At 37.8% G+C, this 16,705-nt stretch overlaps 2 protein-coding genes across 3 annotated transcripts; one reads left to right on the top strand and one right to left on the bottom strand.

The window, feature by feature from the left end:
• Nucleotides 1–142: 142 nt before the first annotated feature.
• On the bottom strand, nt 143–2,094 carry LOC111202920. Of its 2 annotated transcripts, XM_022696141.2 has the most exons (9): nt 1,916–2,093; nt 1,782–1,836; nt 1,529–1,687; nt 1,224–1,433; nt 987–1,131; nt 755–891; nt 590–670; nt 425–502; nt 143–350 (listed from the first exon to the last, which is right to left on the bottom strand). In XM_022696141.2, exons 1-9 carry the CDS (start codon nt 1,966–1,968, stop codon nt 315–317), a joined length of 954 nt encoding a protein of 317 aa, XP_022551862.2. In that variant the 5' UTR covers nt 1,969–2,093; the 3' UTR covers nt 143–314. The 2 variants fall into 2 exon arrangements, with proteins under 2 accessions (XP_022551862.2, XP_048607116.1); XM_048751159.1 differs by having other exon boundaries at nt 143–502; nt 1,916–2,094.
• Nucleotides 2,095–6,383: 4,289 nt separating this feature from the next.
• On the top strand, nt 6,384–9,448 carry LOC106439859. Its single transcript, XM_022696139.2, has 9 exons — nt 6,384–6,679; nt 6,774–6,968; nt 7,085–7,182; nt 7,593–7,662; nt 7,728–7,916; nt 8,018–8,274; nt 8,363–8,453; nt 8,553–8,763; nt 8,969–9,448. The coding sequence occupies exons 1-9, from the start codon at nt 6,509–6,511 to the stop codon at nt 9,187–9,189; spliced, it is 1,503 nt and encodes a 500-aa protein (XP_022551860.1). The 5' UTR covers nt 6,384–6,508; the 3' UTR covers nt 9,190–9,448.
• Nucleotides 9,449–16,705: the final 7,257 nt, after the last annotated feature.

Below are 16,705 nucleotides of genomic sequence, written 5' to 3'. Positions count from 1 at the left end.
ATAGCCTCAATTTCGACACGCCAAAGTAGTGTTTGAAAACCGTTGTTTAGAGTTTTTGATAAATTACATCTCAAAAAGTCAAATTTCAAATGCAAAAAACTAAAGGTGGCTACTTTATTTTGAAAATTGGTACTTTATTCAGTGATCATATCAATCAATATGTTGAATTTGAGGTGAAGAGAAAAGACAAATCGGGTCACAACGTTTTAACCTCCAAAGAATCGATTCCTAAGTATTGCATATACATCAAAATCCCTTCTCTACACCATTCAAAAAAAAAAAAAAAGCTGTTATTGGTCTTCAGAAATTGATTCCTAGTTCCCGGACACGATCTGGTCTCTCCCCATCACCTGCCATTCAAGTTGATAGAACTGAGAACACTCCACAAAAACATAAAGCAAGTTTGCAGTCTTAGGAGGCTTACGTTTTCGAAAAACAGAATCTCTGGTCGAATCTTCAGTTCTGCAAAAATACTGAGAACCCTATTCCAATCTCCAATAACCTATATAAAGCAACACACCTCACTCAGTTCAACTTTTACAAAATCCAAGATAAAACAAGTCACAGATCAAGAAACTTGCTGCTTGACCTCATTCTGAATACCAAAATGTATGACCCAGCTTCTGTTTTCATAAGCTATGCAACTGTACTGATCTCCATGCCAGCAAACCTGAATATTACAACATTTGGAGTTGTTTCTGGTAACATAATTTTCAAAATGGAAACTTAAGGAATTAGATATACATAGTCATACCATGGACACAAGACGGTATTTAGTGAATAAACTGTCACCTTCGTATTTGAATATCTCACTAATATCAATTTCAGTAGACAGAACAGAATTGGTGGCAAATATATCTTCGTCAGTCTCATTCTTCTCCCACTCCACAGCTAAACAATTCCATTTAAAGAAAAAAGAAATAATCCTCAAAAAAGTGCATTATAATAACCAACTAGTCAACTACACTTTGATAAGCTCTTCTTACCAATTGTGAAAACAGGTGGAAGTTTACTGATCACACGCTCAACATAGGTTTGTTTCCCACATCCTTCCTTGTCACAAGGCATCATCATCAAGGCGATTCTGATAACCTTAAGGATGTTCTCGAATGCGAAATCCTTGAAGGCAGACTGTGTCATAAAACCAAAAAAACATTTCTAGCATATCATTTTAAGGAAAAAAAGACGCTTAAGATAAATATAATAAAAAAAAGTTGACTTGCCTTGATTTCCCTGAGTGAGCTAGCAACCACGATTAGACCGTAAGAACGTTCAACCGGATACTCCGTAACCAACTTGCACCTGTTACAAATCTTTTTCGCCACTTGGTGGTATACTTCAAACTTGGAACTCAGAGGTTCTTCTTCTACACTTCTCCAGAGAGGTAGAAGATCCAAGATAGTTACTAGGAAGTCGAATACACCGTTTGCTTCCTGAAGAGTAAAAAAAAAAGAAGATAAATACGGAGGTTAAAGAACGAGTAACTAACTAACCATAGACTAAAGTGTTTAGAGGGCAGAGTATAGACCAGAGGATGAGTGACGTTTAGATTGTTGAGAAGAAAATCACGAAGCTGGGTCGAAGGGGGAACGGCGTATTCACCATCTTCAGTGAAGCTGTGATGTGTTGTTTCTTGACAAAACTCCAATAGAAAATCGCTTAAGAAGGCGCTGATTTTCAACAGAGACTGCAACAACAATCACATTCTTGAGAAACTTTGATCAGATCACGAGGAATGAAGATTAAAGCTGCTTTGTTTACAGTTGCAAATTAAAACCTACCTTGAGTATCATATCAAGAGCTAGAACACGAGCGGCGTTAGGTTCCTCTGATTCTCTGAATAACAAATAATTGAAGATGATTATCGGAGAGATTCTATGGAGAAAAGCGTAAATGTAAACGGAGGAGGACTCACGGATCAACTTTCTGGTATGTTTCTTCGACTTCTTGAACCTTTGATGACTCCATCTCTGCTATAGATTCGGAACCGGCGAAGTTTACTGCTGAATCTTTGAGAAAAATCAACAATGGCGTCTTTTCTTTTCTCTCTGGATTTTCTCGGGAAAGCAGAGAAATATGGGGGAAGCTTTGAAGAGAAGAGAAGACGAAAGGCAAGGATTTGAGGAGTCAGAGTCGGTTAGGTTTCTCCACGTGAGGGTAACGTGATTTGTTAACAAAGAGGCGCGAAAATTGGAGATTGACAAGATATCATCCATCTCGTAAATTCACAAAGCTTGTGATGTTTAAATACGGATTACTCTTCTCACCTCATCAACCAAAAATTTAAGAACAAGACATCATCATGTTTATTATGAGAACTTAAATTTGTGAAGATGTAAGATGTGTGCCCTGAACTAGTCGCTGACGTGGGTGCTGAAGCAGACGTGTTGAGTGGTAAAGACCATGTAGAGTCAAGATGCTGAGCTGGAGTCGTGTACACTTAGAGAGCAAGGAAGTATCTTGGAGATATGGAAAGAAGAATAAACTTGAGCAGCAAGTTTATGACTTAAAGAAAGAGGAATAAGTGCATTCCAAGAAAAGGAAAGTTGCACTTATTGTTATGCAAGATGTCCATACATGTTGCCTTGAAGAGTAGGGTTTCAGGAACATGGAGAATAACTATAAGATAGATATGGAGTCATCTGTATAGAGACAGAGACACAGAGGCTGATCTTATAGAGAGAGATAAGCTCTTGGAAGTGTTCTGGGTTGTGCTGAAGCAGTGGATGAAGTACTTGACGGAAGAGAGACACAAGCGGGTAGCTTAGGAATATTTCAGTAGCAGTTGTTAGGGTGTAACAGACTGTGTAAAGCTGATTAAGCAGATCTTGTAATAGAGTGTACAAGGCGATTTCTAATAAAGCTTAAGGGTTGCTTGTAGTTGTTTTGTCTCTTGCTTTACTTTCTGCATTACCGTACTGTGTTTGCATCTTGCACTTACAAGTGGTATCAGAGTGGGGCACCTAAGTTATCGGTGTTATCCTGAAGGTGAAGATGGACACGATTATTTATGTGCAGAAGGCGATCGTGTTGAATGCGGACCAGTATGGTCATTGGAAGGCTCGCATGAAGCAATGATTCGAGGAATCAATGAAGATGCGTGGACAGCTGTGGAGATTGGTTGGGAGGAGCCTACCATAGTCACAGGAGGTGAGAAGAAGCCTAAACCAAAAGAGGATTGGTCAGAGGCATAACACAATGCATCAAAATTTAATGCAAAGGCGTTGTCGGTGATTTTTGGAGCTGTTGAAGCAGAGCAATTTCAGCTGATTCGGGGGAGTACTTCGGCTAAAGAAGCGTGGGAGATCCTGCTGAATTCATTTGAAGGAGATGAGAGTGTCAAGAGGACACGTCTAGATCATCTTGGGTCACAGTTTGAGAATCTCAGTTGGTCTGATAATGATTATGTGGCGAGTTTTAGTGCCAAACTCAGTGGTATGGCGCATGAAGCATTTGTACTTGGGAAGAAGTACAAGGAGAAGAAGCTGGTAAAGAAGTTACTACGCTGTCTTCCAACAAAGTTTGGAGCTCACAAGGCGGTCTTACAGATGACTACAAACACGCCTTGTGAGCTCCAAACTTTGTGGGTATGCTGAAGGCACAAGAGATGGAGACAGACAATATTTCAGTCTCTACAACAAGCAGTGCGCCAAAGAGTGTGGCGCTTGTAGCTGACAAAGATGGAGATAGATCTTTGAATCTTGAAGATGCCATTGGTATGTTGGTCAGGAACTTTGGTAAGACGAATCCCTCGGGTGGGAGAAATCAGTATGGTCACCAGGGAGGTGATCGTAGCAATGGCAGAAGGAAAGAGTCTTAAGTGATATGAGTGTGGAGGCATTGGTCATATAAGGGTTGATTGTCCGGTAGCACAGCAAAGATAACTTAAGTGTTCTGAGTGCAGAGGTGTTGGACACACACGGCGTGAATGTCCAAACTCAAAGAAGGGAAAAGGAGTTCCATTGCAGTCGTCTGATGATTCAGAGTCTGAAGAAGATGGAAAGGTGATGAAGAATATGGTTGCATTTGGTGCACGCAAGGAGAAATCTAGTGAATCCTCAGATTCAGATGTCTGTACAGACTCTGAGGATTATCATGTGATGCTCAACAAGTGGTTGAATCTCAAGAATGAGAATCTGAGGTTGCAACACGATCTGGTGCAGGGCCCTGAGCAGTATGAAGATCTTGCTGAAGAACTTGCTTCTGTAAATGAGAAGAATGAGTCTCTGGAGAATGAGGTTAGCAAACTGAGGGAGGTTGCTATTGATGAACGTGAGAGAGAAATGATGCTGGAACGTGACTTGGCTGAGAATCGCAAACAGATCAGAATGCTCAACAGTGGATCCAAGGACTTGGATAAGATACTCTCGATGGGACAACCAGCCAAGGTGAATTAGGGACTGGGATATCGAGGAGCTGAGAGTACTAAGGAAGTACAACAGAAGGGGCTATCACATTTCGTGCATTGGAGCACATCAAAAAGTGGAGCCAAAGGAGCTTGTCAGGAAGTGCGTCGGGGCGTACGACAGGGAGTAAGGCAGGAAGTTCTACAGCGCGTAGCTGTGAGTAACAAGCCAAAAGTAGTACATCAGTGCAACAACATGAAGGTCAGACAGGAGGTTCTGAAGCATGGTTGTGCAGCTGGTACAAGGAAGGAGACTGATCGGTGCATCAGCAACTGTGTCAGGCCAAACAAAAAGCAGCATCGGATGTGCTGTTGGTTCTGTGGGAAGGTTGGACACAAGAAGGTGGAGTGTTTTGCTCGTGAGAAGAGCAGAAACATGGCCAAGAAGGTGAAAAAGACGTACACTAAGCCCAAGAGGGTTGAAGAGGTGTCCTTAGCCAAGAGTGGCTTACTTGATGAGATCAAGGATGAGAAATCAGAAGATGGATGCAGCTCTGTTAGAAGTGATCTTCAGAAAGATCAAGAAGCATCAAGCGTGGAGTCAGGACACGGAGTTGTCTGTGACACAAAGGGGATGGAGATCGAAGTGCGTCAGGAAGTGATGCGAGATGATCTTCAGGGGTGTGATAGTGAAATCACTCCAAGATAGTAGCAAAGAGTGTAGAGTGCACTCGGTGTGGATGAGGAGGGGCTCGTGGTCAAGGAGACGACACATGAAGGTAGCCAGGTCCTCAACAGAAGTGGGTCGAGAGGTAGCTCGATATGTGCGTCAGATCGTGATGCAGTACTTGTTATTCCGCTGTAGCAGGGGCTGTGTCATGATTATACATGAAGAAGCAGACAGTTGGGTCTGTAAATCTTGACATCTAAGCATCTGTTTTATCTTAGTGTGCAATCAAGCAGGGGGAAAATGGTGATGTTTTGGTCCTTAGTATGCATATCTCATGAGGGAGAAAAGCATGGTGTGGTGCACATCTCGTGGGGAGAAAAGCACATTTGGTGTGAAAGTTTTCAGGTGAGGAACGTGGTTGTAACATGGTTGCTGAACCAGAAGAGTGTTGTGCTTGATCAGCACACAAAGCTAAAAGGGGGAGATTGAAGATGTAAGATGTCTGCCCTGAAGTAGTCGCTGACGTAGTTGCTGAAGCAGACGTCATGTTGAGTGGTGAAGACCATGTGGAGTCAAGATGCTGAGCTGGAGTCGTGTATACTTGGAGAGCAAGAGAGTATCTTGGAGATATGGAAAGATGAATAAACTTGAGGAGCAAGTTTATTACCTAAAGAAAGAGGAATAAGTGCATTCCCAGAAAAGAAAAGTTTCACTTATTGTTATGGAAGATATCCATACATGTTGCCTTGGAGAGTAGGGTTGGAGTCGTCTGTATAGAGACAAAGACACAGAGACTGATCTTATAGAGAGAGATAAGCTTTTGGAAGTGTTCTGGGTTGTGCTGAAGCAGTGGATGAAGTACTTGACGGAAGAGAGGCACAAGCGGGTAGCTTAGGAATCTTTCAGTAGCAGTTGTTAGGGTGTAACAGACTGTGTAAAGCTGATTAAGCAGATGTTGTAATAGAGTGTATAAGACGATTTCTAATAAAGCTTAAGGTTTGTTTGTAGTTGTTTTGTCTCTAGCTTTACTTTGTGCATTATCGTATTGTATTTGCTTCTTGCAGTTACAATTTCTTGACAAAAACATTTTAAGATTGAACTTTGTATATCAGATGACCCACTTCAACATAAAAAAATATTTAAACACAACTTGTTTTAACGTCTGTATTTTAGACATTGGTGGTTGATGACCTGAAAGCAATGGAAAGTTGAGAAAAATCAAAAGAAAGAAAAAATAAAACTGTTGGGCCTAAGAATAAATTATTGGGCCAAGGAAGAGATAACTGTGTAAAACCTTAAAAAACACGCCGAAAACGACAACGTATCGCGAGGGATGCTTTTGCTGCACGACGAAGGCATAATAAGCAAATGGTCAAGTCGTGACTTCACTCATCTATCTAACTGAAATACAGTTTCGATTCGAACCCCTTTGTTACCATTTTCATTCAATTTGCTTCAGAAACCCTAATTCGATCTCGAAATCGCCAACGACGATGGAGGAAGATGACAAACAATCGCACGAGGGGGAGAAAGAACCAATTCACAGAGAGGATGCCGAAAACGCGGAATCGCCGCCGAAGAACGCCGGCGGGTGGGGATGGGGGTTTTCCGGCTTCTCCGTGCTCTCCGATCTTCAGAAAGCTGCCCAAGATATATCTCGCAATGTAACGAATTTTGACCTAATTTTATGAGTTAGTGCATTCTGAGAATGCCCGGATCCGGCTAATCTGATGGTCCTTGATTTTTGTTCTCATGTAGGCTGCAGCAGTGGCGGAGAAAGCAGCGAAAAGCATTGCGGATATGCAGGAAGGCGATGAAGACTCGGAATCTTCTGCCAAGGAAGAAGAGAAGGCTGGTGATACAGAGCAGGATAGTGATGATGAGAGTCACAAGTTAAAGAAGTTAGCTCTAGCTAAGTTGGAGGATGCAAGTGAAGAGTCACTTCTTAGCCAGGTAAGTTTTTCTTGCTTCTTATGCAGAAGCCACTCTCCATGTTCATGCCAATGGTCTTGTGTATCCAATATTGCTAAGAATTTAAGTAGTTCGTTCGGGGTCTTGGTCTTTTCCAGGGTTTGAAGGTTTTTGATGATTCAGTTGAAAGTTTTGCTTCTGGAGCTTGGCTGGCACTAGGAAATGCATTAAAAGGGGGCACAAGTTTGGTGCAAAAGTATGTTACTTTCTGTTTTCTCTTTTGTTTTACTAAAGGGCTTTCACTATTTTGTCTGTTTCAAACTTTGTGAATGGAAATAAGCTTTAGTTCCACTGTTCCTTAAGGAAAGTGTGAATCGGTATATTATTTACTTAAATTTCGGAGGCTCTAAGCAATTAATGCTTGGCGGACTTAAGAACACCATGAAGATGCTCAATTTATTTAATTTAATGGATTCTTATTCTGGTAAATTTGCTTCCTGGTTAAAACGCTGGGTAGGCTCTTTGTGTCATTTGCTGGCGATAATAATTCATTTTTTTGACTGTGGTAGCTTAAAGAACCTAGAGGTCTTGTGCTTCTTTAATTGGAACTGCTTTTCCTAGGAGGAGACAGTTTAAGCTGTTGATGCCGCGTTGTTTCTTTTGTAGACTTGAAAACAGTGTCCAGCAAGGTTCTTCGCCTAGGGAAGCTGGATCTGATGCACCGTCTCTATTGGAGGTTTGTGTCTTCTTCTTTATATCTTTAGCTTAACGTTTCGTTTAGCCCTTACTTCTGATCTGCAGACGGGGAAAGCATTAACTGCCAAAGGAATGCAAGTTCTTGAGTTTGTGGGCAAGGAGACTATGGATTTGTTGATTACAGAGACTGGTCTTGGAGTTGACAAGAACGGGGAAGGCTTTACGGATCAAACTATTGAGGAAGTGACATTTGATCGGTGCTTTTACATTTATGGTGGCCCTGAGCAGCTTGAGGTGAGAATGAGATACTTTTTCAAGGAAAAATCACCTGTCAAATGTTGTTGTTTTGGATAATTTATATTGTTTTTCCTCATTTTTTTATGTGTTGATTCCAGGAATTGGAAGCATTGTCAAGCCACTATACTCTGTTGTTCAACAGGAGAAAGGGGAAACTGTCACAAGATGAGAAATCGATGTATGACGGGAAGCTCAAACAGATCCAGCAGCTGTTTAGCTTCGCTGCCGAAATGAGTGGAATTAAAGCAGAGTCTGACAAAGGGAATAAAATAGATACCAAAACTGAAGGCAGTGATGATGACATGAAGAATTTACATAACTCGAGTGTCAGCAAAGCTGCTGATATGGCTGCTGGGTAATCATGAGTATTCCCTTATGTGTCAGTATATTTGACTGTGATCTGTTTTTTTTTTTAATTTGCTCCTCACTTTTGGTGTTTTTAGGTTCACAAACGCTTTAACTGGACTAAGCGTAAACGATATAATCCAGCGGACTGGTGGCAGGCTTGAATCTCTTCACTCAGAAGGAGTTCATGTGCGAAGAGTGTTCCCTTATTAACGCTGTTAATATATTGAAGATTGTTCACTCTACCACCAGTATCTAACTAATATGAATTTTTTTTTTGTTCTGCAGAGACTTTCAGAGATGTGCTGTTTTGCAGTCACTCATCTTCTTACTCTCGGTAAGTCCATGATATCTCATGCCAACAAAGTTCAGGGTGAAGACACCGAAGCTTTGAAAATCGAGTGGCCAGAGGATCCTACTGAAAAAGCTAAGCTGATTAGAGGCAAAGCAGAATCGATGGCTGGATTTGTTGAAGCAGTTTCCAACAGTTTTATAACAGGTTGGTCTACAATTATCCAACTCATTTAGTATCTGATTTGTTATATTATAACATCTTTTCTACTGAATAACCCAAAACAAAACAGAAAACATTTCTTCTACTGTGAAGGTTTACTTAGCATAAATGTACTTTGATAACGGGTCCTCCATGTAAATGCTTGTTTGTGAAAATCGAGAGAACTAAGATACCCTTTTCCACATTGCAGGTATATCTGATGTATCTGAAACATACTCAGCTGCGATCAAAGGAGCTTCCACTGATGATGATTCGAAAGATAATCTACTGAAAACATCAACCATGGAGGAAAAGGCAAACACTTTTAATGATAGTCTTCGCTCTGACCAAACTACAGCCATCACAAAGATCCAGGAAGGACTTCAGTACCTATCCTATGTCGTGATATCTACCTCAATGCCTTCTGCTTAATATAATAAGAGAGTCAGATTGGTCTTATTTGTTGTTTGCCTTCTTTTCTTGTAGATATCATCTGTTTCGTTAGTTTCTCTTATGGTCAGTTTGCTTCAACTTTAGCTTTGCTTCTCTGTTGTTTGGATCTTGAAAAGTTTGATAAAATCTGGAAACCAAACGTTAAAACAAGGGTAGATAGATTAGTTTTTTTTTAAATTGTTGAGTGTTGCTTCCAAAGTTTTGTTGGTTGGACGATCATTTAATTGTGCTTTCAATATTTGTTGACTTATGTATTTGCGTACGCAAGTGGTTAGCTAGGCTTTGACTTAAGCGGTAAAATTTTCAGGGTTAGTTAAGAAGTGGAACTAGAAGAAAGAATATAAGAAGATAAATTAATGAATGCAAATAAAGGAATTGGAATTGGGGACAACAGGAAGGATGTATGTTGTGCTATTATTCTATAAACATTGCTTTCAATATTTGTTGACTTATGGATTTGCGTACACGTTTTGAAAAACATTGTCGGTGTGAAGGACAAGTGGTTACCTAGGCTTTGACATAAAATTATCAGGGTAAATAAGAAGTGGAACTAGAACAAAGAAGATAAGAAAAAAATGAATGCAAATAAAGGAAAAAAGCTTGTGTGGTATATATTCGATAAAAAGTGAAATAAGTTTGTGTGGTGTATAATATATTTGATTCATAGCGAAATCATTGGAATATAAAGCTGAGAAAAATTCCCAAACTAAGCCAAAATTTTCAAGGGAACCCGGACCAAAAGTCTCAAACAATTTATAAAATAATTGCATAGAATTGAAATTTGAGAAATTTTCTAGAATAACTCTAAAACATTTTCATCACAAAAATAATCCACAAAAAGAAAAATTACCAAAATAAAAATTAATTAAAGATCTTAAAGATACATATACCCTAAAGTTAATTGATAAAGAATTATGGTTTAGTTTTTTTTTTTGTGGGTTTAGAGTTTAGGATCTATAATTTAAGATTTAAAGTATAAAATTTAAATTAATAATAAAATATTTATTTATTTAACAAAATTAATAATAAAAATATTGATTTATTTAATAAAATTAATAATAAAAATATTGATTTATTAAATATATTATTCATTAGAAGTATTTTAATTTTTTACTATTTGTTATAAAGGCCATTTTGATCATTTTTCTCTTAGTAAACTATTTTGTGATAAAATAAATTTAATTTTTTTGAGAAAACTGTCCTTAAAATTTATATATTAAATAACAGATTTTAAATAAAAAATAAACTAAAATATATAAAAATCTGAATGGAACTAACACTTGTTTATTTAAAAACTAATTTTTAACTGAATTTATATAGAAAGTATACTAAAATTTTATTTTTATTTAATATTAGTAAATTATTATTTTATTTATCAAAATTTATATAAAAACTCAAATGGGATACTTTTAGATTTCAAAAAATCCAAATCTCACTAATCCGCAATAAATTAATCTAATTATAGTTTACTTTCGAAGGATACCTATATTCCAAAACTCAAAATTTAAAGCAATATAAGTTTTTGTGATATAGTTTATACATAACGAAATCATTGGAACTATATACAGCTGAGGAAAATTCTCGAACTGAGCCAAAATTTTCTAACCTGAACCAAAATTGTCAAACCAATTTATAATTAACAAAAAAAACTCAAAATTTTGATTTTTTTGAATAGAATCGAATAACCTAATACCCACCCACTCGTAAGATGTTTTGGCGGTGAAAATTGAGGTTAGATCGAATTTATTCAACACATAATATTGAAACGTTGAAAGAGATCTTAGATCTAAACTGTTTTTGTTGCATGGCTTTAACAAACTTCAACTGGTTTGGTTCGATACAAAGTGAGATAAGTTCAGTAGGATGATTGTCGATAATTTTGGATATCATCTTGTGACATGTACTCCATTAAATCATTCGGTGTCTGTGGATGTTGTTGGTTTTTCTGATCCTGTTTTTGAGATATTAATTGTATATAATTAAAATTTAATAATCAAAAATAGTGGAAATGCATTTGTTAAAAAGGTATTTTTAAAGTTAAAAAAATTAGTCGCCAAAGTCACATTGACCCAGTGGTTTAAATAAGAGTTCATTAATGTTTTTACAAGAGGATGTCTAAGTTTCGATCTCCAGAAAAAATAAAATTATGTGAATTAATGGAAAAAAACTTACAAAAACCTCACAAAAGATCCTCATAAAACAGTTAGAATTGTCGGTTGTAAAATAGTGTGTAATAAAAGAGTTTAAAAAAATTAGTAGCAAGTTTTTGGTGGAACAAATATATGGTTGATTAACGTAAACAGCAAAATAGCTGACTTAAAGCATGCAAAATAGCTGACTTAAAGCATGATTAATGGAAAGTTTTTAGGGTGGAGTTCTTAGAAAATATAAGAAATTGTTTCTTAACTTTTAATTAAAAAAAATTAAAAACCGGTTTTTACATTTACAGTAATCTCTCGTCGGAAGTGACTAATTACCTGCTAATAAACAAACTTACTTTTGTTCTTCTAAATGTTGAAAATGAAGTGTTATCTCAAGAAGAAGTTATACGAACTTATTAGATTAAGATCCACGCTTTGTGCGGGATAAAAATTTTATATGCAAACTATATTTATATATTATTATTTATTTTATGTTTTCTATATATTATGAAATAATAAAATAATAAATATATATTTGAATATTGAGAAATAGGTAATATTACATATATAATTAAATTGGCTTGCACATATAAATCAAACAATCTCTCTTGTTTATTAACGGTCATTTTTGTGATAAATAAATAAAAAAATTAATTTTATCCATTCTGTATTATATAATTAAATTTAAATGATATTAACATAGATATAAAATAATTTTTTAGTAAAGCTGTTTATTAAATGAAGTTTTTAATCATATGGTTTTATGATTGTAGTCATCTTATAACAAAAATTTAAACCATTAATAAACTTTTTAATTTGAGATGTCTAATAGTTTTAGTATTTTATAATCATTTTTAATTGAATGCTAATTTTAAAATTAAAATATTAGTTAAGTTCGCAATATTTTTTCAATGAAAATATCAATATATAGTTTGTATTTTATATGATATGTAGTTTAATTAAATGATATATATATATATATATATATATAAGCGTCCCATATATATATATTAATATAAACACTTATTAAATAAAACTTCTTGCTCATGTGGTTTATAACTATTTATATCTTATTATAACAAAAAATTTAAACCATTGGTAACAATAATTTGTTTGAGACTTTTAACAGTTTAGTAATCTATACTCGTTTTTAAAATTTCAAAATACAATATATACGAAAAAATCTAATTTTTTTTATTTTAAGGTTAATGCAATTGTGTAATTTATTTTAATAACAAAGATTTAAACAAAAATGATTGAGTGTCTACAAATTGTTAGCAAATCTTTGTTATTGAAAATCATTAATTGTTATATATATTTTTTAATAACATAAGGTAATTCCGTAACTTTTATTTAACGAAAGAATGAAGAATAACTTTTAATACTAATAAATGATTTTATGATCAGTTTGATGAAAACTATAGTTTATATTTAGATGAACCAACTTATTTTTCTAAAGATTCTCGAAAATCATTCTCATGATGACACGTATCATGTTTCTAATGTTGTAATGCTTGTTTTTTAATATATAGGGGATATCAAATGATTCATATTGAAGTCGAATATCATTTAATGCATGTTAGCTAACTATATAATTTCATGGCCGTCCCCCATCTCCAGCAAAGGTTTTCGCTGATCTAAATCCTATTTGGGGAAAGAATGGGAACATTTCGGTTAAGTTGCACTCCAAACGTTCTTTACTAATTTTCATTCCATGCCCGGTTCTTCGTCAATGGGTTTTGGATGTTGGATTCTGGCACTCTGGCAACTGCTCCTTCACAACAATGCTTTGGCATCCATCTGTTAATTTATCAGAGATGAGGCTTGTTCATGCTCCGGTTTGGGTACTCTTCAAAAAAGTTCCTTTCGAGCTATGGTCTACTCTTGGTTTCAGTACTATGGCATCGGCAGTAGGCTTTCCGGTCCATTCTGAATTTCCTGATATCAAGCCTTATTCCAACGGAGTTGTCAAACTCCGAGTTGTTATTGAGTTGGATAAACCTAGACCCTCCCTAGTCCGAGTGACAGACAAGCTGGGGAATTCTGTTACTCTTCCGGTTGAATTTCAAAAGTTACCTCCAAAGTGTGGTGGATGCGGCGAACATGGCCATCTCCGTCTTCGTTGCCTGCAACCTGATCAGAGTAAGATAACTTTGGCTATGGATAATCCTCCTTTCATGGGTGTGATGGCTTCCCCTCTATCAGTTGCAAGAAATTTGCCAATAGTCAACTCGGCGGCTCATTCTCCTCTGTCTGCTGATCCCGCTAAGGCAGCATCTCACGCCTCCTTGGCCATATCGTCTGAAAAAGGGTCTAGTTCCAAGTCGGCATCCCATGAGTTTGGTGCTTCTTATAGACAGCGCAAGGTGGAAAGGACTAGAAGCCTGCCGCTAAATTACAATTCGATTTCGGGGCATCTCTTACCCTCTGGGTGGCAATATGTGGCAAAGAGGTCAGAGGGTATAAAAGAAAAAGCTTCCTCTTCTCAGAAAGTTGTTGTTCCTGTTACGAATGCTAAATTTGCAGAGGAGGAGGAATTGATATCGGCGGCTCAAGCTATTCTTCGAAATAGACTTGCTAATCTTGAGAGCAATCCTCCGGCGCACTCCACTTCCTTATCAAAAAAGCAAGCTCGGAGGAAAATACGCCAGAATCTATATATGCTTTCACTCGGATCTGAAGGTGATCAATTGTCTACTTCGTCAACCTCAGATGCTCATGGCGGTACAGAATGCTTTAGTTTAGCTTCAGGTGGGCAAGCGCATTCGCGCTCTGCTCATTCTCAAGAAGCTTAGTGCTCAGCACTCCCTTTTTTGTCTCTCAATGAAGATTTTTTTTTGGAATGTAAGAGGCCTTAACGGCAATGAACGGATAGATTTAGTTGTTGATTGGATACGGCTCAACCGTCCTCTTCTAGGCGGTTTTTTGGAAACACATGTGCAGCATGAAAATTTACAAGGCATTATGAATATTGTGGTCCCTGGTTGGAGGTTTGAAGGGAATTACTCAGTGGATGCAGATAATGGTCGTATTGTGGTGGTCTGGGATCCTATGTTGTCAGTCGTCATCTATTACACATCGCCTCAGTTGGTTCTTTGTGGTGTGTTTAATCCTCAGACAAGGCAATCCTTTACAGCTGCTTTTGTCTATGCTCGTAATCGCAGAGAAGAAAGACTTGTGCTCTGGGACAAGATCAAAGAGTTAGCTCAGTCTCGCAATCTTCAACAATCACCATGGATTCTTATGGGGGATTACAATCAGGTTTTATCTTCAGCAGAAGTCTTCTCTACCACTCCTTATACTCTTTGTCAACAAGGAATTCAATAATTTTCTGACTGTCTTGAAGAGAGCGCCATTTTTGATCTGGCTTTTCGAGGTTGTCATCTCACATGGTACAACAAGAGTGTCACTCTTCCTAAGGCCAGAAAAATTGATAGAGCATTGGTAAATGAAGCATGGCTGGATCGCTACCCTGATTCTTTTGCTTATTTTGACTCTCCTGGTTCCTCGGATCATACTCCGTGCCTTATTTACTTGGCTAATCAATTGACGGAGAGGAAATGTCGTTTTATTTACTTCGACATGTTCTCTATGCATCCTGATTTCGAACGTTTGCTTAAAGATACGTGGACGAGAGACGTTGTTCACTCTTCACCTATGTCAGTCTTATATCAGAGGCTTCGTTCGGCAAAAATCTGCTGCAAATCTCTTAATAGAAACAGCTTTAGTAATATCCAGGCTCGAGCTAAGGAGGCTAAACATCAGTTAGACCAGTCGCAGATGCGCGCTTTATCTGATCCTTCTGCTCATATTTTTCAGGACGAATCAGAGGCTAGACAATCCTGGATGTTTTATGCCGCTGCTGAAGAGTCATTTCTTCATCAAAAGTCTAGGGTTAAATGGTTAAGCGTGGGAGATCTGAACACCGGGGTTTTCCACAAAGCGGTCAGAGCCAATTTATCTAGGAACGTCATCCACTATTTACTTGATGCTGCAGACAAAAAGATTTTCGACTCTGTTACCCTGAAGAACATGACTTCTCAGTTCTACGAGTCACTGCTTGGTTCGGAAAACTCTGAAATAAACCCTCTCTCTGTTGATCAGATCAAAGACATCCATCCTTTCAGATGTCCGCAGGCGTTGGCAACTCAGTTAGTGGCTATCCCAACAGATTTAGAGATCAGGGATATAGTTTTTGCTCTACCAAAGAACAAAGCGCCAGGTCCGGATGGTTTCTCGGTGGAGTTCTTTGTTACTTCTTGGGACTTGGTGGGCTCAGACCTAGTAGCGGCCGTTAAATATTTTTTTGTCACTCCTGAACTCTCAAGGCAGGTCAATTCGACGGTAATTGCCCTCTTGCCAAAGGTAACAGGCGCTGCTAATTTATCTGAGTTTCGTCCAATCTCCTTGTGCAATACGGTCTACAAAGTTATATCAAAGATTATTGGAGCACGCCTCAAGCGTCTTACACCCCTGGTTGTTCAACGCAATCAAGTTGGATTTGTTAAAGGAAGATTTTTATGTGAGAATGTCCTTTTAGCTTCAGAGCTAGTCTCAGATTTCAACAAGCCTGGTACAACGTCTAGAGGATGCTTGCAGATCGACATTACAAAAGCTTATGACAATGTTGACTGGATTTTCATGTTAAATATTTTAAAAGCCTTCGACCTGCCTCAGATTCTCATTCAGTGGATCCAGGCTTGCATCACTTTGCCTCACTATTCAGTCGCTTTTAATGGGGAGCTTGTTGGATTTTTTCCAGGGAAAAAGGGTCTTCGTCAAGGTGACCCCATCTCGTCCTCCTTGTTTGTGATGGCAATGGATATTTTGGCAAAAAATCTTGATGCAGCTGTTCGGGCGCGGCTCTTCAACACTCATCTTAAGTGCCGGTACCCTCTTATCACGCATCTCTCCTTCGCAGATGATATGCTTATATTTTTTGATGGGAGTGAAGAGTCGGTTGCTGGCATAATCCAAGTTTTACAAACCTTTTATATGGGTTCTGGTCTGGGCTTGAATAAGTCCAAAACTGGACTATTTTTGGATGGTTTCAATATTCCAGAAGCAAAGGCCATGGCAGATAAGTTTGGATTTTCTCAAGGTTTGCTACCTGTCCGATATCTAGGGGTCCCGTTGATGCCGCATAGGCTAAGACCACAGGACTATCAGCCTCTGATTGATAGAGTAAGGAAGAAGATTACCTCTTGGACTATAAGGAATTTGTCTTTCGCAGGGAGGCTTGTATTAATTCAGTCTGTGTTGTATGGAATGTTTAACTTCTGGGCGTCTGTCTTTACACTACCAAAGGGTTGTATAGATGCTATAGAAAGATTATGCAACGCCTTTCTTTGGAG

This window comes from Brassica napus, chromosome C3 (genome assembly GCF_020379485.1).
Source record: "Brassica napus cultivar Da-Ae chromosome C3, Da-Ae, whole genome shotgun sequence".
Lineage (NCBI taxonomy): Eukaryota > Viridiplantae > Streptophyta > Magnoliopsida > Brassicales > Brassicaceae > Brassica > Brassica napus.
Note: the sequence above shows the minus strand (reverse complement) of the source record. Positions and strands in the feature narration are given on the sequence as shown.

Bases quoted from the DNA above. Each gene is read 5' to 3' on its own strand.
- LOC111202920 (XM_048751159.1), bottom strand. From the start codon at position 1,968: ATGGAGTCATCAAAGGTTCAAGAAGTCGAAGAAACATACCAGAAAGTT. The intron at 671-754 runs GTATGACTATGT...TGTAATATTCAG, and splicing joins AATACCGTCTTGTGTCCATG to GTTTGCTGGCATGGAGATCA. The intron at 503-589 runs GTCAAGCAGCAA...TGCTTTATATAG, and splicing joins ATTTTGGTATTCAGAATGAG to GTTATTGGAGATTGGAATAG.
- LOC106439859 (XM_022696139.2), top strand. From the start codon at position 6,509: ATGGAGGAAGATGACAAACAATCGCACGAGGGGGAGAAAGAACCAATT. The intron at 7,183-7,592 runs GTATGTTACTTT...TTTCTTTTGTAG, and splicing joins GGCACAAGTTTGGTGCAAAA to ACTTGAAAACAGTGTCCAGC. The intron at 7,917-8,017 runs GTGAGAATGAGA...TGTTGATTCCAG, and splicing joins GTGGCCCTGAGCAGCTTGAG to GAATTGGAAGCATTGTCAAG.